Below are 26,226 nucleotides of genomic sequence, written 5' to 3' on the forward strand. Positions count from 1 at the left end.
GGCACCTGTTGATGGGTTGGATATATTAGTCAGCAAGTGAACATTTTGTCCTCTTCTCAGGGTTGTGGGCGATGCACGTGGGGAGCGAAGGCTGGCCTGTGTGGTCCAATCCAACGGACAAGCAACTGTAGCTCAAATGGCATAAGAAGTTAATGCTGGTTCTGATGTAAAATGGTCAAAATACACAGTGCATCACAGTTTGCTTACGGGGTTGCATAGCCGCAGACCAGTTCTCAAGAGCAATTTTTGAAGCCGACACAAATAATACAGCCAAAATTGTACCTGTAAGGACATATATGTGTACACAGCATGTGTACATAGCATAGAGACCATGTTTAAATATGAGTTCGCTTCATAGGTTCACACCACGGCCATATTATAATTATTTAATTATTTTGCATCCTCCACATAGTATTTTAGGTTTCGTCTGAGACTGAGGACGCCTCATATTTAGATATATTTAACCACAGCAAGCCCACTGATCTGCCAATTAACATCATATTGAGCAAAACCCAACATATGGGTAGGTCTGCAATATCAACCTCGTATCAGTTCACACACAGGTTTATTGCCATGTTAGTTGTAGTGGGTGACAAGCTATGGTATTAAACAAGCTAAGCTTGGTAACCTTATAGTCCCTCATAGAAAAATACAGCGGATATAACTTCGCTCTCTCCTGCTGGACTCCTCATGTGTGTGTCGGTAAAGGGGGAAAGCAGGCAGTGGACCAAACCACTGTGAGGCAAGGGAGGGGGGACTCAAATAATTTCTGAACTTATATTGTTTTACTGTTTACACAATAATTTTAAATATGTGTCTGTTATATTATGGAAGTCCATATTGTTTTGCTGTTTTGGCAGCAAAAGGGGGACCAACACAATATTAGGAAGGTGATAATAATGTTGTGCCTGATCGGCGTATACATTGTAGTTCAAAATATACACACAGACATTTGGACCCCATAACCAGAGCCATGCACAGACCTTTTAAGGGGCATGTGCTGAAACTGAAAAAGACACGTCTCAGACCTCAAATACATAAAATATGAGCCTTAATAGTGTTTCTTGCGTAAAGAAAACTCTGTACTTATTCAAAAAACAAGATCTTTATTTACCCTTGCAAGACTTGGTTCAACTCAGCTGCTGTGCAACTTCGTTCATTCCATCAAGATAGAGGAGGTGGAGTTATGAGGTTTGACTGACAGTTTGAGCGGATCCAACAAGATTGAGTCACAAGCGCGTTTTAATACCTCTCACTGGCTAAATATTCGTAAAACATGCAGACAAACGTAAAGGGTGACCAATAGGCATTGATTCATTGGAGAGAAAAAACAATGCACCAAAAAAAGGGAGTGTAAGGGGAAAAGGGCATGTTCTCTGCACAATTTGAGTCCTGCCTGTGCTGGGGAATGCCAAAAAAACATTCTGTAGCCATCTGAAATTAGAGGCAACCACTGCACCACAGTTCAAACAAAGATGCTGCATACATGTAGCATGAACAGTTATTTTTATTTAAATAATACTGTACAATTGCAAGATTTAACAACTGACTTTAGCTTTGTGAAATTATGCTAAAAATGCAAATTCGCTCAGAAGTCGCGTTTATAAAACAGCTGCAAATATAGCGTTTCAATGAACTTGCTTTGCCTGTAACGTTACAGTCTGCAGACGCGTCTGTTCACTCCTCTTTGTGTCTGTCTTTGTCCCGTCTCTGCCCTCTGTTAACGCCCTGTTTATAGACAGCAATATTTATATAGGCGGAGCAAGATATTTCATCGTTCCCTCCTCTATTGCGCATTTATGGCGCTGTCAATACGGAAGACAGACCAATGCGCCGCTGTCCCTGCATAATGGGTCTGTATGCCCTGCATGGACCCAAGTAACCTTTTCCCTAAACTCTCCTGTGAATGTCATTTAGATTCAGTACTCCCGTCAAACGCCACTCCCCCTCTCTTTCACTCACACAGAACACGGTGAACAAAACTTCCTTGTTTTTCCACGTCCGGTCAGCAGAGAATGGCGAACAGCGATTTGTATCTGGATTACCATGGTTTCATGCTGCCTAAAGGCATCTCATTCAGAGGAAAGTCTCAGATATTTCGAGAATTTCCAAGTCAAAGATGACGATGTCTTTGCTGTTACCTATCCAAAATCCGGTAAGATCATTATTTGTTTTTGGTGCATGCAGTTTATTTCTCCTCTCATGCATTCAGCAACACAGAATGACTTATTGCATTACATTTTCCTCATAGAGCTTTAATCTTTGCAAAAGATGGTACGTTTTCTTTTCTTATGCACATTTATACATTGTACAGTATGCAGAACAAATTGTGCAGCAATTAAACAATGCAAAACTATTATTTGACTTTTACTCAGTCATGAATGCAATCTAGGCATCTGCCTTTTGATTTTCCTCATACTGCAAACTACTATTTTGTTTTTTTAGAATATCCATCAACTTATTTATTACTCTATGCATTAACATTGTAATATTGAACTTTACAGGGTAATGCATTCTGCGTAATGATGTAGTTATTATTCTATGTGTTGTAATTCAGATGCAAATGTAAAATTCTGTGTTTCTTTACATGCATGAAAATGTTCAGTGTATCCTCGTTGATCTCTGCCTGTGTTTTTCAGGTACCACATGGATGCAGGAAATTCTTCCTCTACTCCTGAATGGAGGAGACCTGACGCCCGTGGAAACCATCCCTAACTGGGACAGGGTTCCATGGCTGGAAGAAATACGAGCTGCATTGGTCCTCGACAAAGCCCCTTCACCGCGAGCGATCGTTTCCCACATTCAGTATCATTTGATGCCTCCCTCCTTTTTCAAATCAAAGGCCAAGGTACAGAAAACAGCAGAGCTGTCATGCCAATAAAGTCTGTATAGTTAGTTTCACTTTTTACATACTGCTAGTAAAGAAACGATACATTTTTCTGTATTCACTAATCTGACATCTGCTTTCAAAAAAAAAAAAAAAAAAAAAAAAACGTTAGGCCAGTTGAACTGTCTAAATGAAATGAATAGTTTATCAGTGTTTTTTTTTTTTTTAAAAAAAAGGTGTACAGTCTATTTTTGGCTACAATATGCCATATTTTTACAGTGATTTTTAAAGTAGTAGTTCTACAGTCTATTATAAACTAATGACAACAGCATATTTGGAGACTGGGTCACGCAACAGGTCAATGATCCCAAGCACACCATAAATTTACAACAGGACGGCCGGAAAAGAAAATAATCAAGGTCAGTCAAAGTCCAGACCTCATCTTGATTGAAATGCTGTGGCGAGAGCTGTGCATGATCAAATGCCCACAAACCGCAATAAACTGGAGCAATGCTGTAAAGAAGAATGGGCCAAAATTCCTTTTGAATGAAGTCATATAGAAAATTATTACGTCAAGTTATTGCTGCCAAAAGTGGACCTACAAGCAACTAAATCACAGGGTGCCCTTAGTTTGTCACCCATGGCTTTTCCATGTTAGTTTTATTATGAAAAACCATATAATTCAGTGGGGTCTCCATTCTTTTTCACATGACTGTGTGTGTATGTTATGGCATTGACATTGCCTGCATTCATTTTAGTGTATAACTCTCAATGCAGTATTTCATTACAGGAAAATTTTGTAATGCCCTTTTCTTAGTGCATGTCCAGACTAGTCTTTTTTTTTTTTTAATAAAGCAAAACAAAGTGTCTAATCATCTTCATTTTTCATCTTCAGGTAATCTACGTCACTCGGAATCCTAAAGATGCTTTAGTCTCATCTTTCCACTTTCATCAAATGGCCAGTTTCCTTGAAAACCCTGGGACATTGGAAGAATTCACTGACAAATTCCTGTCAGGAAAAGGTGAGTCGTTTGGATACATGTTTTAAGTATTCAGTATTTACATGACACTACTTTTTTAATATCAGTGTATTTTTTGTTTGTATTGATGTTTGCTGTTGTATAAAGGTCCACTTAAATGATAAATTTGCAATTGCTTGTACAGTTTTGTTTGGAAAGTGGACTGACCATATAAAAAGTTGGCGAAACCCTGAGCTCGGTGACAGAATTATGTACATCACCTATGAAGAAATGCTTCAGGTAAAGTTAAATGGTGCTGCTCATTCAGATTTCAGAAAAAAAACATGCAGTGCCAAATATGCAATGCAATAAAATTAAGGTTCTTGTAATTGTAGGACCTCCATGACGCCCTGAGCCGGATTTTAAAATTTCTTGGTCGGGAGCTCAGCGCAGAGGCTCTGGATCGTGTGGTCCATCATTGCACTTTCAAAAATATGAAAACAAACAAAATGTCAAACTACTCTATGGTGCCACAAGAATTTATGGACAACAAGAAGTCGCCCTTCCTCAGAAAAGGTACTCTGGTTTTAAAGCATCAGCTGAGAGCTGCTTTTAAAGAGCACTGAAAACTTGGACATTATGAAGATTATGTTCTTGAATTAAATTTGTTCTCTCTGCTTATTTAAAGGTGTTGCTGGAGACTGGAAGAATTACTTCAGCCCTGAGCTTGACGCCAAGTTCACAGCTGTAATTCAAGAGGAAATGAAAGGAAGTAACATCAGATTCCCATGGGATGAGTAATGAGTGAATCTCAGTAATGTGTAATTATTATGCAATTAATTCTTCTGTGACTATAAAATAAAAAGGTTTATTTTTGAGAAATAATGCTTCAGTGAATCACTGTGAAATATAATTTCAGTGAAATATCATATGTCAGTATACCTACATATAAATATGTAACAAAAACCATGTATATGAACTGTGTATATGAAGTTTAATTCACATAAAAGAAAAACAGTACAATCATCCTTTTGACATACCAGTGCTTTTCTGTGTGAGATTTCTTGACTTTCCTTGAAAGAATAGTTTGACATTCTTTTCTGAAGATTTACTCACCTTAAGGTCAAACAAGATGTAGATGAGTTTTGAAAGTTTAAGTGCAAACAGCTGATAAAAAACATCACAACAATCCACTGGAGAAAGTAAAATTATGGTAAGAGGACTCATGTTTTAGCCAGAAGTAACGGTTTGAAGTTGTGTTCAACTGTTTTATCAGCTGTTTGGACTCTCATTCTGACGGCACCCATTCACTGGATGCATTGGTGAGCAAGTGATGTAATGATGAATTTATACAAATCTGTTCTGATGAAGAAACAAATCTTGGTTGGCCTAAGAGTGAGTAAAGTTTCAGCAAATTTTAATGTTTTGGTGAATGATTATTTTAAAATGCTACATTTTCCCTGTAGGAAAGGATTTACCATACATACATATATCAGTAGAAAGGTCTCTTTGATGTCAGTTATTGTAACTGAGACCTTTGTTGCCAACTGCCTGTAAATTGTTATCGTCTTTAGGACTGTTCCACAGGTGGATGTGCAATAATTGTTTAGGATTCATTACATAAGCATGAGAAATGTCTTTAGATCTGTAAAACTTGCTTTATTTTTGAAAGGATCAAAAATATGAACATGCAAAATAAGGCATTAATATGTGCTTTGTAAGTACTAATAAACAGCCAATGTGCTATTAATATGCATTTTAATAAGCAACTAGTTAATAGAGACATGCAAATAATCATTTTCATTGTTCTGTACATCAAACTCTTTTAGACATTTTTTTTTCATTTCTTACATGCTTTTGTTTTCTTTCAGACTTTTCAAATATTTTACAGACTGTTCAATTCTTTCTTTTGAACTTTAATTATTTTGTTATTTCCTTATTTGAGGTTTTGTTATAAACTATTTTTTTCTTTCAAATTACAGAATCTTACATTATTTTCATCTTTCATACTCTGAACTTGTTACATTCTGTATGTTTTCAACATTTCAAACTCATCTTGCTTTTAAACTTTTTTCAGATTCTTTTACTGACTTTATTCTGACCTTTTCCTGTTTTCAAAAAAACAAAACAAAGCAAAAAAAAATTTCACATTAAATCACCTTTTGTAAGCACACCTAGACCCAAGTATCCTTTTCCCCAAACTCTCCTATGAATGTCAGCAGCAGACATACAGTGCTGGTTGAAAGTTTGTGAACCCATAAGAATTTTCTCTATTTCTGCATACCCAAGACTTAAAGGATAATAATATTTTCGCACAAGTCCTGAAAGTAAAATGAACCCAGTCAAACAAATGAGACAAAAATAGCTCTTTGTCATTTATTTACTCAGGAAAATGATACAATGTTACATATCTGTGAGTGGCAAAAGTATGTGAATCTCAAGGATTACATGTCAATTTGAAGGTGAAAGTGGAGTCTGTTAGAGGTGTTTTCAGTCAGTGAGATGATTATCAGGTGTCATTGCCTGCCCCGTTTGATTTAGAGAGCAGGGATCTATCAAAGTTTGATTATGTTTGTGGAAGTGTATCATGACACAAAACAAAAGAGATCTCTGAGGACCTCAGAAATGAGTTATTGTTGCTCATCAGGCTAGAAAAGGTGACAAAACCATCTCTAAAGTGTTTGGACTCCACAAATCCACAAAATGTGTACAAATGGAGGAAATTCAAGACCACTGAGTGGTTTGTCCAACAAAGATCGCTCTAAAGCAAGATGTGTAATATTAACTTATAAGCAAACAAAGGCCTTTCTCACATTGGCTAACGGTACAACAACCATAGTGTTCATGGCAGAGTTGCAAGGAGAAAGACCACTGCTTTCCAAAAAGAACATTGCTGCTCATCTGCAGTTGCTACAAGATCACACTGACAAATCAGAGGGCTATTGAAGAAATGTTTTGTGGACAGATGAGACCAAAATAGACATTTTTGGTTTAAATGAAGAGCGTAATGTTTGGAGAAAGGAAAACTTGTAAGAACCTAATAAGAACCTTGTCCTGTCTGTGAAACGTGGTGGTAGCATCATGGTTTGGGGCTGTTTTGCTGCATCTGGGTCAGCACGGCTTGCCGTTATTGATGAAACAATGAATTCTGAATTATTTTCTCAAATTCTAAATGAAAAGAAAATATTTTTGTCTCATCTGTTTGATTTGGTTTCTCTTTGTCTACTTTTAGGACTTGTGAAAATCTGATATATAGAAATACAGAAAATTCTTGAGGGTTCACAAACTTTCAAGCAGCACTGTAAGGCTTCCTGTTGGGTTAATGAATGCTTTCATCATCAAACGTCACTCTCACTCTCTTTTACTCTTCTCTCTCTCCCTCCCTTCCAAATAAAAGTGAATTCACACAGAACACGTTGAACAAAGCTTCCTTGTTTTTCAAAGTTTGGTCAGCAGAGAATGGCAGGCAGTGATTTGTATCTGGTTTACCATGGTCTCCTACTGCCTAAGGCATCTCATTCAGAGGAAAGTCTTAAATACCTTGAGAACTTCCAAGTCAAAGATGACGATGTCTTTGCTGTCACTTACCCAAAATCCGGTAAGATCAATATTTCTTTTTCAATGCATACAATTTCTCCTCTCATTCATTCAGCAACACAGGAAGCAAACACTTTTTGCATTACATTTTCCTCATATAGCTTTTGATTTTTGTCAGACTACAAATCACTCTGTTTTGTTTCACTCTAATTTCTTCTATTCTGTGCATTGCCATTTTATTATTGAATGTCACAGGCTTATGCATTCTGCATAATGATGTGTTGATTATTCTATATATTGTAATTCATATGCAAATGTGAAATTCTGTGCTTTTTTACATGCATGAAGATGACCAGCGTATCTTCAATGATCTCTGCCTGTGTTTTTTAGGTACCACATGGATGCAGGAAATTCTTCCTCTGCTCCTAAATGGAGGAGACCTGAAGGCAGTGGAAAACGTCCCTAGTTGGGACAGGGCTCCATGGCTGGAGGAAACACGAGCTCCAGTGGTCCTCGATAAACTCCCTTCACCACGAGCCATCGTCTCCCACATGCAGTATAATTTGATGCCACCCTCCTTTTTCAAATCAAAGGCCAAGGTACAGAAAACAGCAGAACTGTCATACCAACATAGTCTGTATAGTTAATGTTTTACTTAATCAGAAAAACCCAGATTAATTACTTCACTGCTTCATATATAAATATATTTATTATAAAATTGGAAGTTCATATTAATTCAGCACAATCCTGTCATCTCCTCCTTTCCTCTTTTATCCTCGTCTATTTCACCAAAATCTTTTTAGGTGGGCAAATCAACACAGTACAAAAAATATCAAACAAAACAACAAAACAAACTTCTGTCCTAAAAGAAGTACAATAGGGTCTGCTAAAATGCCTTATCTGGTAACCAAATGCTCAGACGTCCTAAGAGCTCCTCTGTGTCAATAAGGAAGTGCTGTTTTTCTGCACAGTCTTTGCTTGTGAACTCTGGTCTGCGGGAATGTAAACTCTCTGCATGCCAAATCTTAATGGCGTTGCTGGGATCAAAGTGCATGATGTCAAGAGAGTTCAGCTGGACAGTAAGAAGGTCACACAGTGTGTGAGTTTTCAGTCGCTTTTCGAGTCTAGAAACTATGTTCAAGTAAGCTAGATATGCGTATATGCTGCGCAATCATCATCACAGTCTTAACATCTTCACAGGCCTCTTCCTTTCCTCTCTGTCCATGTCTTATTACAGTTTCTCCTCTTGCTCTTTCCACTACAGCAATGCCTTCCACACTGTAAAAAACAACAACAAAAAAACTCTTTTTGTTGAGTCAACTTAAAACAATTTGTTACCCTGCTGCCCTAAAATTTTAAGTCAACTCAAAAAAGTTTAGTCAACTTGAAATGTTAAGTTGTACTAAGTGACAACTTAGATATTTGAGTTGACTAAACAACTGGTTTGTTAAACTTAAAAGCTGGACTTGTTACCCAGCTGCCTTAAAACTTTAAGTTGAATGAACTCAAATATCTAAGTTGTCACTTAATACAACTTAATACAGCATTTCGTTAACTAAACCTTTTTGAGTTGACTGAACTTAAAATGTCCGGATTAGTCTCTTTTTTCAATAAAGCAAAATAGTGTCTAATCTTTATTTATTGTTTTTCATCTCCAGGTAATCTACGTCACTCGGAATCCTAAAGATGCTTTTGTCTCCTCTTTCCACTTTCATCAAATGGCCAGTTTTCTTGAAGACCCTGGAACATTTGAAGAATTCACTGACAAATTCCTGTCAGGAAAAGGTGAGACATTGGAATTTGAATTTTAAATATAAATTTTTTAGTATTTGTGCAACAAGTAAAAATGCTAAATAGCTACTTTTTGAGCTTTGGTGTTGTATTGATGTTTCTGTCGTATTAAGGTCCACTTTACATCATGCCCATAAAAACACCCATTTATCTGCTTTAAAAGATTATTTTGTATTTAACAATAAACATGAATCAAACATGATATGTGTAGATGGAGAGTGTTAATATAAATATTGAAATAATCAAACTGCTATTGCTTGCACAGTTTTGTTCGGAAAGTGGACCGACCATGTGAAAAGTTGGCGAAATCCTGAGCTCGGTGACAGAATTATGTGCATCACCTATGAAGAAATGCTTCAGGTAAGGTGAAACGATGCTGCTCATTCAGATTTCAGAAACAAACACGTGGCGCCAAATATCTAATGCAATAAAATTAAGGTTCTTGCAATTGTAGGACCTCCATGACGCCCTGAGCCGGATTTTAAAATTTCTTGGTCGGGAGCTCAGTGCAGAGGCTCTGGATCGTGTGGTCCATCATTGCACTTTCAAAAATATGAAAACAAACAAAATGTCAAACTACTCTATGGTGCCAGAAGGTGTTATGGACGAAAAGAAGTCACCCTTCCTCAGAAAAGGTACCCTGGTTTTAAAGCATCAGCCGAGAGCTGCTATTTAAAGCACTGAAAACATGAACATTATGATGATATTTGTTCCTGAATCTCTGCTTATTTAAAGGTGTTGCTGGAGACTGGAAGAATCACTTTAGCCCTGAGCTTGACGCCAAGTTCACAGCTGTAATTCAAGAGGAAATGAAAGGAAGCAACATCAGATTTCCGTGGGATAAGGAATGACTGAATCTCTTGTCATGACATCTCGGTGCACATCAAAATAAACAATCATAGATGGAACGTGTCGATTGAAGTTTATTGCAGCAACGTCCTCTGCTGTCCTGAAGCTGTGTTGGAATTTCACAAGATAAGATGTTCAAGTGTAAAACACTTGGAGCAGTTTTGGGTTTTTACATAACAGTGAGGATGCAACTTCCAGTATTGAGGGAAGTTGCAAGCTCAGACGCAGTAATATGTAATTAATTTTTTTGTGTCATGAAATAATGAAGGATTGCTTATCGCAGTGAAATATTATTTGAAAATATGTTTTTCCAAAGTGAAATATTATTTGTCTTTTTTTATCTAATCAGAGTAAACTTGCATCTATTTCGTCATGGTTTTGCATTAGAAATATTTCAGTATATCCAAATATAAATATGTAACCAAAAACCATGTATATGAACACTTTATGTTTATATGAAGTTTAATGTATATAAAACAAAAACAGTTCAATCATACTTTTGATTTACCAGTATTTTTCTGTGTAAGGTTTCTTGACTTTCCTTTAAAAAATAGTTTGATGGTTTACTCACCTTAAGGCCAAACAAAATGTAGATGAGTTTGTTTTTTCATCAGAACAGATTTGAAATTTAAAGTCCAAACAGCTGATAAAAAACATCACAACAATCCACGGCAGAAAGCAAAATTATGGAAAGAGGAGCTATATTTTAACCAGAAGCAACAGTTTGAAGTTGTTTTTATCAGCTGTTTGAACTCTCATTCTGATGGCACCCATTCACTGCAGAAGATCCATTGATGAGCAAGTGATGTAATGCTAAATTTCTGCAAATCTGTTCAGATGAAGAAACAACTCTCTGAGGTTTCAACAAATGTTAATGTTTAGGTGAACAATTCCATTGGAGAGTGTCCTCTGGAGTTTAAGAAGAGATTTCAACAATGTCTCAAGGGATTTACTAAGATACTAAAGTTAATAATAATAACAGTAACAACAATAATCTCATCTATGTTCATTTTTATTTTCCTTTAAGTTCTCTCACGTTCAATTGTTTGAATATTTAACAAACAGAAATGAACTAACGAGTCCGTGAACAGTGCAGGGCTCAGTAACAAAAGCAATGAGGATCTTTGTGTGTCTACCAGATTTGCCAGTTTTTGCTGTCAGCTGATCCGCTGTCCTTCCTGTCTCCCTGTAGCACTGTCTTAGGCCTCTTACATTACGGGCATTGCAGTTTATTGCTGGTCTCATTTGCAGTCCTGCAGCAGGACTATAGCATGTTATGTGCAATAGCACACAGGTTATCAGGAGTCAGTAGAAAGGTCAGTTAATGTCAGTTATTGTAACTGAGAACTTTATTGCTAACTGGCTATAAACTATTATTGTCTTTGTGCAATGATTGTCTATGATTCATTGACCTTACCAAGATCTATAAAGCTTTCTTTATAAATAAATATTTCTTATGGCAACACTTTAGTTTGGGGACTAGTTCTCACTATTAACAAACTAACAACTTTTTGAAGTCAAAACTTTACATACACCTTGCAGAATCTGCAAAATGTTAATTATTTTACCAAAATAAGAGGGATCATACAAAATGCATGTTATTTTTATTTAGTACTGACCTGAATAAGATATTTCACATAAAATACTGGGTTGTTATCTGAATGATCCACAGCTGTCTTTTTTTTTTGTTTTGTTTCTTTTGTTTAGTGATAGTTGTATATATATACATATATATATATATATATATATATAGTATGTATGTGTGTATGCATATAAACTTTTTTAAATTACACAAAATTTTAATTTGATTACTATATGCATGACCAGGTGAAATAAAGCTGATGATCACATTAATTATTTTTTTTATTTTTGTCTAATAGTGGTTTTGTAGTAATGACATTCCACTGTTATTCATGACAATTATTTCATTTGTTGTAAAAAAAAAAAAAAAAAAGAAAAGAATAAATGTGTTTTTTTTTTAGCGCAACTGATCAGTTAGGTTTAGATGTTGATTTAATAAAAAGCAACTGTCCACTCAAGGCGGTGCTTTTATCAGTTCTCACTGTATTGAACAACCTGGCTTATTGCTTCATTTTAAATTGCCATCTTCACAACTTCATTGTAAACAAGCATCCATGTTATTTACTTCCAGATTATTAAAATGAAGCTTGCTGCACTGTGATTGGTTGCCAGATTGGCTGCAAGTAAACTGGCATTGACATGTGAAAGCGCTCACATTTCCGCTAGTGCTGTTGTGTACGTGCTGACTAGTGTATGTTAAACCGGTAAAGCCTACGTTTTCTCCTCTGAGGGCATTTCACTCCAGGGCCTCTGCCGTACGTGACTGTGCTGGGGTTCTGCGCCCTCTTTACCGATAACGCTAATGAACTTCCTGTGATTTCCTGTAATTGAGGCACTTTGGGCAGGACACACGTGTGAGCGTGGGCATCGTCCAGGCATGTTGATGGCATTTTTCATGTTTATAGGCTGTGCCTGTGATGTCAGGCACACGTTGTGATTGGACGGAAGAACCATATATCCTCACGTATCGTCCGTACTAGACAGCTGGCGTACAGTACGCATGCGCACCACTGTGCAGATGGACACAGATAAAATATCAGCTTAGATCATTAAGACAGGATGGCCACTAGAATAGACGGATATCAAAGTGTCTCCTTTCTCATGTCCCTGGAAGACCCAGCATGGCATGGTGGGTGTCCATGGGTGTGGATGACAGCGTCTCTCTCTCAACCCTCTCAAGAACAAAGGGTCAACTTGTATTTGGACTAGTGTCAACACTCCAGGGATGCAGAGATAAAGAAAGGGAGGGCCGTCTGACATAAACTGGCAGTGCTCATTTAAATCAATCATCCAAAGGAATTTATTTCCTTTTATTCTGTCATTCTGTTCTCAGCCTCCCTAATCTGCTGACTGAAGATTTACTTGAAAGGCACAGGAAAAAAAAAAAAAAAACAGAACATTTGTAGACAGAGTCTTGTTTGTTCTCACCAATTATACTCTATTTAGTATGTTTTCCCACATTTCAGAATAATAGTGAAGTCATCAAAATGGTCAAAAAACAATTCATCCATTTCTAAAGTTATTTTATTTTACTTTTTATTAATTTATTTTTATATTTTATTTTTATGTAGCAGTATTTGCAGCAATAGCCAGAAATACATTTTATGGGCCAAAATGATCATTTCCTACCATAAATATAACAAAACATAATTTTTAATTAATAATATGCATTGCTAAGAACTTAATTTGGACAACTTTCAAGGTGATTTTCTCAATATTTTTATTTTTTTGCACCCTCAGATTCCAGATTTTCAAATAGTTGTATCTCAACCAAGTATTCCCCTGTCCTAACAAACCACACATCAGTGGAAAGCTTATTTATTCAGCTTTCAGATGATGTATAAAGCTCAATTTCATTTTTTTTTTTATTTTCATGTATAATTTGTCTACAAGACTAATGTTTGCTCTTTTATCTGGTCCAATTCATATCTTTATAAAACTTTCTCCTTTTTTTATTTTATTCATTATTATTATTTAATTTAAAACTTAAAACTGCTCAGTCACTCACACTGGTACATCAGGAATATTTATTATTATTATTATTATTATTATTATTATATATTTATTTAGCATCTTCTGTTGCAATAAACACATATTTAGTGCTCTTGAAATACAATACTGTCAGGACAGTGTCAAAAGTGACAGTTTTGACTTCTATAATATTACAAAAAATAAATAAATAAATACTATTTTAAAGAAATGCAGTTATTTTGAAGTTTCTAACCATCCAGGAATCCTGAAAATAGAAATAGATTCAAAATAGATTCAAATAGAAAACAGTTGTTTTATATTGTAATATTTCACAATATTACTGTTTTACTGTATTTTTGATCAAATAAATGCAGCCTTGGTCAAATAATAAATAATAAATTGGTCAATAACAAAAGAAAAAAAGAAAAAAATAGAAAAAGTACTGACCCAGCAGTGTAAGTTATTTAAAAAAAAAAAGATTACACTTATTACACTTACGCATGCATTAGAGGGTTACAGTAAAACCAAGGCTACCCTCAAAATAAATTGTTTAGGCTAAAAAAAAACACAGCTGTGGATTATTCAGGTAATAACACGGTAATAAGATTCAAGAGTATGTAAACTTTTAACTTATAAATTCAGCCAAAAAAATTGACCCTTACGACTGTTTTTTTTTGTTTTGTTTTGTTTTTATTTTACTTTATTTTATTTTATTTTTAAAGCTTTTTTCATGTATAATTTGTCGACAAGACTAATGTTTGCTCTTTCATCTGGTCCAGTTCATATCTTTTCCACTTTTCCTCTTTTTTTTTTATTTTATTCATTATTATTATTTAATTTAAAACTTAAAACTGCTCAGTCACTCACACTGGTACATCAGGAATATTTATCATCTTCTGTTGCAATAAACAAATATTTAGTGCTCTTGAAATACAATACTGTATTTAAATAGAAATAGAATACAGATCATATATTTCACAATATTACTATTTTACTGTATTTTTGATCAAATAAATGTCAAATAATAAATAATAAATTGGTCAATGACAAAAAAAGTAAATACTGACCCAGCAGTGTTAATGCTGCTGGACAGAGGGGAGAAGGGGAGTTATTAAAAAAAAAAAAAAGATTACACTTATTACACTCACGCATACATCAGAGGGATACAGTAAAACCAAGGCTATTCAAAACAAACCTACACAAACCTTTTTTTTAGGCTTTTTATTCTTGTAAAATAAATAAATAAATAACATAATACCAATAATAACAAAAAGTGCAGCCTTTGCCAATTTAGAAAAATGTTCCAGATAAACACCGATGGTTATTTCAGGCTTGTTTTTGTGTGTTGTTATCTGGGTCAGCATGTGTTGTAGTGCTGTAGTTTCCTGCTCAATCCAATTACGTTTATTTTTCTTTGCTATTCCGAGACCTTTCTGCTTGGGATGTGGGTGGCTTCTGAAGAAAAACTTTTGGGTATTTAAATAGGCCTTTTTTCCATAATGATCTTCCTTTAAATAAAGACTTTTGAAAGTTTACAGTAGTCTTTCAGTAGGACTTTCACCAGGTCACAGGTTTATTGATATACCACTTGCAAGGACAAGCAAACGGCTTATTTTTGGCAAACGTTTGGTAAAAGATTAATAACTCCAGACTTTGAACTTAATTTGATTCTGAGGCCTCATGTGCAAACATTACCTGCAGCAGACAAAACATATAGTCCTTGTATTACATCTGAAAATGTAGGAATCAGGGGGCCCTGCTGTAAATAATGATGCATATGTATGTTTTAGAAGGTTGCATCGTCATGCATTGAATTCAGATTGGCTGCTAAATGGTTAAGCCATCACAGTCTCTTTAACAGTCTCCAATGTTAAAGACAGCACTAAAGATCATGTTTGTAAATATTCTCTCATCATCCAGTGACTTGTTAGTATTCAGCTGAGGCTAAAGGTTCCCATAAACCTAAGCTAAAGACATTCAAACTCCATTTTTTTTTTTTACCTCTGTGCACATTTTGTGATGGCATCCAGTGTTAAAATAAAGCCTATTCCATAAGCTGTTTCCATAATTATCAAGAAACTATATTTTACCTTAAACTGACACATTCAGTGGGTTAAAGTGTTATATACACTTTGTTAGTATTTGCCAGCAACTGACTTGATCATCAGTTTTTATCAATAATCATTAATGCACTTTTTCCAAATTTTCAGTGGCATTCAGAATTTTTATATTCGCACATAATTACTTGTACAGTCAACTTGGTGTATGTAAATATCTGTCATATCTGTCAACTATTTCTGATATAGTGAAAAAAAAATGAAATAAACCTGCCTGAAATAAACCGGGTATATTTGTAGCAATAGCCAAAAATACATTTTATGGGCCAAAATGATAATTTCCTACTGTACATATATCAAACCTCATTTTTTTATTTGTAACATGCATTGCTAAGAACTTCATTTGAACAACTTTAACCCTTTAACTGCCATTCCCATTTTTGAACATAGACATAAAAATGCATTATCCAGAGTACTTGATGTACATTTTCCGTAATGCAATATCAGTTTTGAACTGATATATAATTTCTTATGATATCTAAAGTGTGATAGGGAAAAAGGAAACGAAGAAAGTCTTTTGTGACAAAGGTCAGAACTCATGTTATGATGTAGATTTTTTAAGATGCACCCTTGACATATATTAATCTATTACTTTTCCTACATAATTTGTAACACAAAAATATGGTAAAATATCTATTTATGACTCTTAGACCTTTCCAACAATGTATAGTTTGTCATGATTAGATTAGAATTTATTTGTAATGTGGTGAAGTAAACTTCACACGTCCCACAGAGCGGATGGTGACAGTTAAAGGGTTAAAGGTGATTTTGATTTTTTTGCACCCTCAGATCTGAGATTTTCAAATAGTTGTATCTCAACTAAATATTGCCCTATTCCAACAGACCACACATTAATGGAAAATGTATTTATTTAGCTTTCAGATGATGTATAAATCTTAAAAATTTTAAAGAACTGACCCTTATGACTGATTTTGTGGTCCAGGGTCACATAACATAAGATGTGCAGAAAAATATTTTGTCCTCAACTGGTAAGACTTTAGATACGATAGAATTTAAAACAGTTTCAATCCTTTTTTAGACTTTATAGTTTATTTACAGTCCTCCAAACGCTAGGGTTGCCAGGTTTGCACAACAAAATCCTCCCAACTGCTACTCAAAACTAGCCCAGTCGCGTTTCGGAGGGGTCCCCCTGTAAATATCACATTCAGAGACTAAATATTACGTTATTTTGATCGCTACAACCCACGAACGTGAAAAACAACCAGCGGGAACAGTGTTACAGTAGCCCAGTTCCGCGGTAAATCCGCAGACTTGGCAACACACGGAGACTCGCGAGAACGTGACTAGAGAGGAAAACACATACAGGACGATCGATGTCAGCTGTTTTGATTGGCGTTCTGTTGTACAGTGAAAAACAAGAAGATTGAAAAAAAGAATATGGGTGACGTTCTTTCATGGCATGTTTGTGCATCCGGTAGGAGACGCTTGCTCACTCTCATTGGCTATCGCGGGTTTCACGTCAGATGCAGCCGGATCAAGAGTCGTAAACATGTTTGATATTTACGATTTGAGGTCAGGGACGCTCTATCAGTAAAGTAATTACATTGACACCACACAATATAGGATTTTTTGGACATAAAAATAGTTTGTGACAAGCCAACCCCCGACCCACTTGTTCAGGGGCGCAAATCGGGCTTAAAATCAGCCTTAAAATCTTCAAGTCGTAGTCATGTATGCAAGTGACCAAAAGATAAAGGTAGAACGCAATAAAACTATATTATGTATGCCAATAAAACCAACAAAAAGGCACTATTTATCATAGAAAAATAAAATAATAAGATGGTTTTCACCCGGCACATTTGACTGGAAGAGTGCCCCGTCAGAATTCAAGTTGCATTAAATTTCTGCCGACGTGCCATTATTAATATAGACACTGAACTATTTTTAACATCACAGCCAGTCTGCTTAGTCTTATTGTTAGCTCTGTATATACTTCATTAGGCCTGTTCGCATTCGTTTGTGGGGTTTTATTTACTAGTGCTGAAATGTTGTCGTCTTCCTGCTATTGTCTGAATGATTATCTTCACCTGAGTGATAAGACGAGTCTTTACATTAAATCAGATGCTCTGAGTGGACACTCCAACTTTGTTTTGACTACGCGCTAATGCTCAAACACAAATATAAAAACTCCAACTGTATCGCAGAGACGAGTAGCTGTAGCGACACTGACGTCAGAGGAACAATTGCTTTATTCTAAAAACATAAACTTTACGAGTCTTACAAATGCTGTTTTGATAAAGTACAGTCAACAAAAAGCTGTAACATTAAAAAAATGCCTTTCCTTTTTGCGTTTCACTTATAATCATATTGGGAAATGTTATTAGCTATTTCAAACTAATATCTAATAGTGCAAATTAAAGTTCACAGTGACCTTCTGTGCTCCCAGTTTCGAGCCAGATATTTTGTCCTTGACTGTCCATTGTACGTCATAAATACACAGTAGTAAGAGAGGACACTTTCCTTCCTCTAATACACAAATGACACGTACTAGGAAATTATATATAGCTGCCTTTGTCTATTTTGAACTACAAAGTGTATTCTTTATAGATATCCTTTAGTTTAGTTTCGATGGGATTCAATGCCAAGTGGCTGTTGTCAGGCGGAAGATTCTATTAGCATTGAACAAACGGAGTACTGTTCGTTGGAATCTGTAGGTTATTGTTAATCTCGTCAGTGCATAGTTTAAAGGGGGCGGAACATTTTATCATCATTTACTCATCCTTGTGTTATTTTAAACACAAAATAATTTTTTTAAAATGTTTGCTCTTTTTGAGTTAACGATGGCAGAATTTTCTTTTTTATTAAGAGTAATATTTATTTTAAACTATTTAAGTTTTATATCACAAAAAGAAGTTGCTTTGGTTCTGAAATTTAAAGCACTTGAATATCAAAACAAAATATAATTGGACCATGGATTATTTTCCTGAAATTTTCCTAATTCTTTTTTTTTTTTTTTTTTTGATGATCATGGTGATTACATGCAATGGAAAAATAAACAGAAATAATAACTTACAACAATTAGCATTTTTTGTCGCCGAGCAACAAACAGTTAAATTATTATTTTTAGACAAATTGTTTTTTTTTTTTTTATCTGAATGCTTGTTTGTCCACTATAAACAGTAAAATAAAGTAAAATAAAATAAAAAACTTTCTGAGCCACAGTTTCCACTAGTTTCCAATTATTTGTTTACTCTATATCTCTACTCTTTATTTACTCTATTCTATTCTATTCTATTCTATTTTACATTTTACACTTCTTATCCATTTCTGCTTTAGTTTCCAACAGAAACCTATGGGATTTTTAGAATCACAATCATTCCAATGGATATACATTATTTTGTTTTATTTATGTTTAATTGAAGTTAAGTTTATTTTAATTTATTTTATTTATTTATTTTATTTTATTTTTTTTTTTTTATTTGAATGCTTGTTTATCCACTATAAAAAGATTAAAGTAAAATAAAATAAACTTTCTGAGCTATAGTTTCCAATAGAAACCTAATCATTCTGATAAACATACATGTATTTATTTACTCACTCATTCATTCATTTTATTTTATTATTTTATTTTATTTTATTTTATTTTATTTTTTTTATTTGTTTGGTTTTATTATAGCAACCTAATTATTCTAATCAATGTACATTTATTTAATTTTATTTTATTTTTGTCTGCATGCTCGTTTGTATGCTATAAAAAGATTAAAGCAAAACAATTCAAAGAAAATCAAAGATATAGTTTCAATAGAAGCCTAATCATTTTGATAAATGTACATTTATTTTTGTATGTATGTATTTATTTATTTATTTTACATTTTTGGTAAATACGTTTCTGAGCTTTACCTTCCAACAGAAACCTATGGGATTTATAACAATCATTCCAGTAAGTATACATAATTTTATTTTATTTTACTTTGAAGTCTTGTTTGTCTACTGTATAAAAATATTGATCAGTTTAAAAAATATATATTTTTCCAAAGTTAATATTAAAGTAAAATAAAATAAATTAAAAAAGCTAAAATTTCTGAGCTGTAGTTTCTATTAGAAATCTATTTATTCTAATAAATGTACATTTATTTATTTATTTGATTTTACATTTTTTGTAAATACATTTCTGAGCTTTAGTTTCCAATAGAAACATCTGGGATTTTTAGAATCACAATCTTTACACATTTTATTTTTATTTTATTTTATTATTTTGTTTCACTATTTTATTTTAGATTTTGTTTTACTTTGAAGTCTTATTTGTCTACTATACAAAAATATTGATCCGTTTTTTTTTCCAAGTAAAATACAAAATTTCTAGCTATAGTTGAGCTAGTTTTCATCAGAAACCTAATCGTTCTGATAAATGTACATTTATTTTTAGGATATGATTGTCCATTACAAGAAACTCATTTTCAGTCAGTTCATTTTCATCTCAAGTTCAGTCAGTAATCAGTTAGATTACAGTAAGACAAAACAGGCTGCTTAATGTGTCCTGACAGCTCGATGATAAATTACAAATTTGCTTTCAAGTTAAGGATTTTGTCACGCCAAAAAATGTAAACAATCACTATCGTGCCCTTTATGATTATCTACCCCACTGTCTTTATGGAATCAGTATGTTTGCAGATGTAATTTTAGGCTGTATGTGCAGATATCACAGGAGTTCGTCTGGCGTCTGCCCGCTCTTCCTGAAGCATCTGTTCACGCCCAGCGCAGCTGTCTCAGACAATAACCTGAGCGTCTGCGTGCGTGTTTGCGAGTGCGTTTCTTACTAGCGTGTTTTTATTATATGTCAGCACTACGCTACTGGCTCCAGACTAACACCCCATTGTCTGTGAAGCTATTGTTTGTTTACTAGGCCGAGAGAAGGACAAAGACGGGAACAGTTGCTGGTCTACACTTCTGGGAGCTGGCGTCGTGTGGCATCCCTAAACTGGTGGGTGTGTGCTCATTGTTTTGGGGGTCTTAAAAGAGAAGTTCCTTTACTCTAGAGATTTGGCAAACTCCTGGGACATGTACAACAGATCATCCGAGCTTCAGTGGGATCCTATTCAAATCGAAGAGGCATTATATTCAAGGCCTAAAATGCACTAAAATCTAGAGTGTTGGAAAAAAAGACAAATAACAAGCTCCTTTTCATCTCCCACTGCCCAGCTTTGAAAGAACATGCTTCCTCATAATGAAAGAAAATGAGTGGGGCCGATTATCACGCTGATATGAGGTCCTAAATGGGTGGACTTCATTCCCAGAGGCCCAGAGGACCATTGCATGAGACCATGCATTGCCTCTGATTGAACTGCTATCAAGCATCGAGGTGCTGGGAAGCCGTGCTTGCCAGTTGCCTTCATTGCTGATAAGGTAAGAGGTGTGGAGGTCTCTCTGAGAAAACAGGAGTGGCACAGATCGCACAGTTGGTGGTAAACCAGATTACATAGTGCCTTTGTTGCTACTAAGAGTATTTGGAAAGGATTTCAAGGAACAATTATGGCAAAAATGAACTTTTGTCAGCAGTTTTGTTTCATTTGTGAAACACTAAAAGAAATATGTTGTTTTATTTAAAAAAAAAAAGCAACATTTTAGGATGTAAAAAAAACATTTTTCTATTTTAATATACATAAAAATATAATTTGTTCCTGTGATCAAAGCTGAATTTTCAGCGTCATTACTCCAGTCTTCAGTGGCGCATGATCCTTCAGAAATCATTCTGATATGTAGATTTATTATCAGTTGTGCTGATTAATATTTGTTTTGGAACCTGTGATTTTTTTTTTTTTTTTTTCAGGATTCTTTGATGAATTGAATGAAAGTTAAAAAGAACAGCATTTATTTAAAATAGAAATCTTTTCTAACAATATATAAACTGTTCAAATTAGATGATTTAGATTTAGATTATTTAGAATTAGATGACTGTTCAAAAGTTCGGGGTCAGTAAAATTTTATTCTTTCTTTTACTGAAAGAAATGAATACTTTTATTCAGTACGGATGTGTTAAATTGATAAAAAGTGATAGCAAAGACGTGTATTGTTAGAAAAGATTTATATTTTGAATAAATGCTGTTCTTTTAAAATTGTTATTCATCAAAGAATTCTGAAAAAAGTATCACAGGTTTCAAAAGAATATTTGGCAGCACAACTGTTTCCAACATTTGATAAAAAAAAAAAAAAGTAATAAATCAGCATATTAGAATGATTTCTGAAGGATCATGTGACACTTAAAACTGGAGTAATGGTGGATAAAAATTCAGCTTTGCATCACAGGAATAAATTATATTTAAAAACAGAAACCATTATTTTATATTGCAATAACATTTTGCAATATTACTGTTTTTTTGATTAAATAAATGCAGTCTAACTGAACATAAGAGACTTCTTTAAAAATATTACAAGTCTTACTAATCCCAAACTTTTGAACGGCAGTGTGTTTTCTCACTGTTTTCAAGACTTCAAAAAAGAGTAAATTTAACAGTATTTTACTGTAAAATCACAATAAATGTCCAATTAGATTTTTTACTAATAGAACTTACTGTTAACTAATAAGGAGGTTTTTACCGTAGCATTTTTACAGTCTTTTACTGTTGAAATTACAATAGTTTTATGACTTGCGCACTATATTCCAAATCATTTGAAGCCATACAATAATATCTTACACTGTTAAAATACAACCAAACAAACAGAAAATGTGCTGGTAGTTTTCCGCCAGGACATTATCCATTAATTTTATGGACATTTCCAACCCAATCTCACGGCAGTTCGTACATATTTTACAAGGTGGCTAATTTGTACGAATTTGTGCAATCTCACTCATACGAATTTGTATGTTTTTTTGCTAAATCGTACGTATTTTACGAGTTATCCACATCGTATGAATTCGTACGAATGACCTACCCCGTACGAATTAGCCACCTAGTTAAATACGTACGAATTGTTCGTGAGATAGCGTTGACATTTCTGTTAACACAACAAAATGCAGTGCAAAATTAAAAATACAGGTAAAACGCCTGTACAAATTAAATATCAATATGGAAAATCCCTTAATTTCCCTATTTTTACAGATTTATTTATTTATTTGTAAAACAGACTAAAATTATGCTATTCACTGGTCATCTTCCCACCAGAATTACTATTGTGAAGCGATTTGGATGCTAACTGCTACTTTATTTTGGATCTAAAAACAATTTCCAGGATGTTCACACTCTAGGGGATGAGGCTTTTTATTTTGAAAGATAAGGTTTAAAAATGAATTCAATTTTCTCTACCTTTGACTTTGAAGATAAGGTCTTGGATCATAGCTTGTGCATGCTCGACTGCTATGTGCTTTGATTGATGTTGTTTTCACTTAATTTCTAGTTAAATAAACCATTACCACCAGATAAACCCATTTAGATTGTGCTCAATCACTGCCAAAAAAGCAGACGTGCTCCACAGCAGAGCTTATGTAGGTCACAGAGCAATTGGAGTAATTGAAGATGCTCAAGGTTTACAGGAGGACAGAGAATTAGACATAGCTCTATTCAATTCAAATTTATTTGTATAGCGCTTTTCACGATACATATCGTTGCAAAGCAGCTTTACACCAAATTGACATTTTTACAATATATGTAGTAGTAGCTTGATGTACATATGGCAGAGATGTGTGGTAAAGATCAATTAATGACGTAGTCAAACAGACAAAGAACACTATAAATTAGTAGCAGAATTCGGTAATGCTGTATGTTTTCAGGGTTGGCATCATCTGAGGTCCTCTGTGGGATTGGCATCATCTCTTCTTAAGTGTTCTGGATCCACACTGGAGCTTGTGAATTCCTAGTTACCATGGGATGTCAATCCCATGGCAGAAACAGAGAACAAATAGGAACATAATTAGCGTAGCTGCTGTTCAAACTAAGAAAAGGAAGGTTTGTTAAACCAGAGCTAAAAGATTAATAATGAACATTTGATCAGATATAGCTGCAGGAAAAGTTTGAGATGCATTATTTGAATGCTTGGCTAAAAAGATTAGATTAAAGATTCACATCAATAAAGTACAGATATTATGTCAGTCTTTAGTTTTGATTTGACGTTTGGCCTCTAGCCTTGAAAACATATCAGAGAGTGAGAATAGCAGCGTTCATAGGCCATAAACTTGCCACTTATCAGCCACATTGACCTTGACCTTCACTTTTCTTCTATCAGTTCATGGAAACCTACGTTTATCATGTGTCTCCTGAATGATTCTGTGACCTTTGTGTTGCTTATCCAGCGTTAGTTTTACTTATCAAACTATCAATATAGCATACTATCAATGATTTTAGAAGTTTTTAATTATCTCATTTATTTTGTACAACCACAAAATCTGAAGTTTTATAATATAAAGCTTTTTTTTATTATAACAAATACTGCTTTCTCTGACTGTCATTGTCAACTTTCTTAAACATATGCAATGCTTTTCTACATGTTCTTGTAAATGAATGCTATTTTAATTTTTAAAAATGTAAAAAAGTAAAAAGTGCAAGAAGTAAAAATGTGATTAATTTAAATTTATTTTAAAAACATATAGAACTAATATGAATTTTAGAGTATAGAATAAGCAAAAAATAATTACATTTAAAAGTGCTTTGTATTATGTATTCTAAAACATGTTGCTAAAATAAATGTTTGGTTTTGTTGTCTATTGTAAAAATTCTGACTCTGTCGTGTAAGTAAAGTGCTTTTATGTTTTTTATTATTTTTTAGTCAAAATCAGGCAAAATTCAGTGGAAATCATTGATACGTGAGGGTACATCCATCCCGTGGGGCTGAAACAACAGCTATTGTTTTCTGCACGCAAACGTGCTGAGCTCTAATTTATCAGAGCAGGTGAGTCAAACTACTGACGTGGATTGTTCTGCTTAAGACAAAAATAACCTTTTGTTTGTTTATAAACCATCTCTTCTACTGATTACACTACTATGATACGTGACTGTAATCATTGCATCCTTTAGGAAGACATGCTTGCGTTAGAATGAAGACTTTCAACATTGTAATGCATTGTAACTCATTAAATCTCGTTTCTGATTTGCTGAACACTCCTTTTTGGTCAATACAGAATTCTCACACTTTCATTCGTGTTACTCCATATCATGACAATGGATGAAATAGACCAGAATTAGATGACAGAATTTTAGCTTAGAGAATAGAATTTAGTTACTGATATGTAGTAAATTTAATAAATGGTTTATGATATGTATACATATAGAATTTTAGACAAGCTGTGAACAGTTCAGAGTGAAAACTGATTTGCTGGGCAAAAGGAGCGTATTTTTTGTATTGAATTGAATTATTGATGTTTTCTCACACAAAGAGAAATGGAGATTTTAAGCGTTTTGGTTAGTCAGTGCATTTGCGTTTTTTTTTTCTTGGTTTATGATCTTTTGCTGCATCCCAATTCTGTCCCAAATAGTATTTGAAATTAGAAATATGTTGAATTGAGTATCCCAGAGGTACCTGGATGGTTTACTATTTTCACTGGAAATAGTTGTGGGCTAATACTGCCCACAACTCATGAATGCCCCAAAATATATTTGATGTAGTCTCCCATTCTCAGCTATAAGTTTACCCAACTACGACGACTTCTGCTTCAGAGAAACCTGGAAACGTGAAAAAGATCCAAAGTGTTTGGACAAGGATTCCCCTAAAAACATAAATAAAAAGTGTTATTAACTGCAAACATGGCAGATATTCCAGAATAAAATGTTAAAGGGGTCACTGGATGCTAAGTTCACTTTTACATGTTGTTTGAACATTAATGTGTGTTGGCAGTGTATGTACAAATCTAACCTATAATGATAAAAATCCGTGCAGTGGTTCTTAATTAATCAGTAAAAATAATATCCCCTTTTTCAAATCGAGCCATTCTCAGATGCCTGTCAGTGTGCCGTCACACCGACAGAGGCCACTCCCACGATAGCTGATTGACATGAGCGTCTTTCCTTAGACCAGCTGTCACAGTCCAGTAACTTTCCTTTTTTCGATGCCGAAGCAAGGATGTAAGTTAGACAAGAATATCTCCGATTGAGCGATTGAGGTGTTGTGCTGCTGGATGTAATAATGAACGGGTAGTGAACCACAGTAAAGATAGTTTGTGGTTTGATATTCAGATTTCTTTTGGCTATAAATACACAGCATGCTGTCATAAACATGCAAATAATCCCGAATGTCGTTCTCCATGATTTGTGAATTCTGGAGATGCTGTCCTTTTGGCTGAAATCAGTTTTTTTTTTTTTTTTGATGCGACTCTTAATTTTATAATGCTTATAGCTCAGAAAGTTGGAAACTTAGCAGACTGAAACCGGTGTCATCTTAATCAGCTTGATCTGTGTTTTTTTTCACAGCAAAGCTCTTGTCCGTAAACCCCTTGGTAAGTCTGCTATAGCAATGAATGTGAAAAATAGGCGCTCTTCATGTTTAACGGGTTTTACCAATAAACACGCAGACTGCTCGAATACAAAAACATTGTTTTTAAGTCAAACTCGATTTGTGAAAACTTTCACAATTGCAATTTATTGCATATCAGTGTTTCTTTATGCTCTTCTCTCTTCTCTGAACCTTGTCTGGGTCATGTACATCACTA

At 34.4% G+C, this 26,226-nt stretch overlaps 1 protein-coding gene and 1 pseudogene across 1 annotated transcript; both read left to right on the plus strand.

Moving 5' to 3' along the window:
- The first annotated feature begins 1,795 nt into the window (after positions 1 to 1,795).
- On the plus strand, positions 1,796 to 5,536 carry LOC127178351 (sulfotransferase 2B1-like; annotated as a pseudogene).
- Positions 5,537 to 6,999: 1,463 nt separating this feature from the next.
- LOC127178350 (sulfotransferase 2B1-like) lies at positions 7,000 to 11,530 on the plus strand. The gene is made up of 6 exons (XM_051131182.1): positions 7,000 to 7,384; positions 7,714 to 7,922; positions 8,982 to 9,108; positions 9,380 to 9,474; positions 9,569 to 9,749; positions 9,850 to 11,530. Exons 1-6 carry the CDS (start codon positions 7,246 to 7,248, stop codon positions 9,963 to 9,965), a joined length of 867 nt encoding a protein of 288 aa, XP_050987139.1. The 5' UTR covers positions 7,000 to 7,245; the 3' UTR covers positions 9,966 to 11,530.
- Positions 11,531 to 26,226: the final 14,696 nt, after the last annotated feature.

This window comes from Labeo rohita, chromosome 16 (assembly GCF_022985175.1).
Source record: "Labeo rohita strain BAU-BD-2019 chromosome 16, IGBB_LRoh.1.0, whole genome shotgun sequence".
NCBI classification, from domain to species: Eukaryota; Metazoa; Chordata; class Actinopteri; order Cypriniformes; family Cyprinidae; genus Labeo; species Labeo rohita.

Bases quoted from the DNA above. Each gene is read 5' to 3' on its own strand.
- LOC127178350 (XM_051131182.1), top strand. From the start codon at position 7,246: ATGGCAGGCAGTGATTTGTATCTGGTTTACCATGGTCTCCTACTGCCT. The intron at 7,923-8,981 runs GTACAGAAAACA...TTTCATCTCCAG, and splicing joins TTTTCAAATCAAAGGCCAAG to GTAATCTACGTCACTCGGAA. The intron at 9,750-9,849 runs GTACCCTGGTTT...GCTTATTTAAAG, and splicing joins GTCACCCTTCCTCAGAAAAG to GTGTTGCTGGAGACTGGAAG.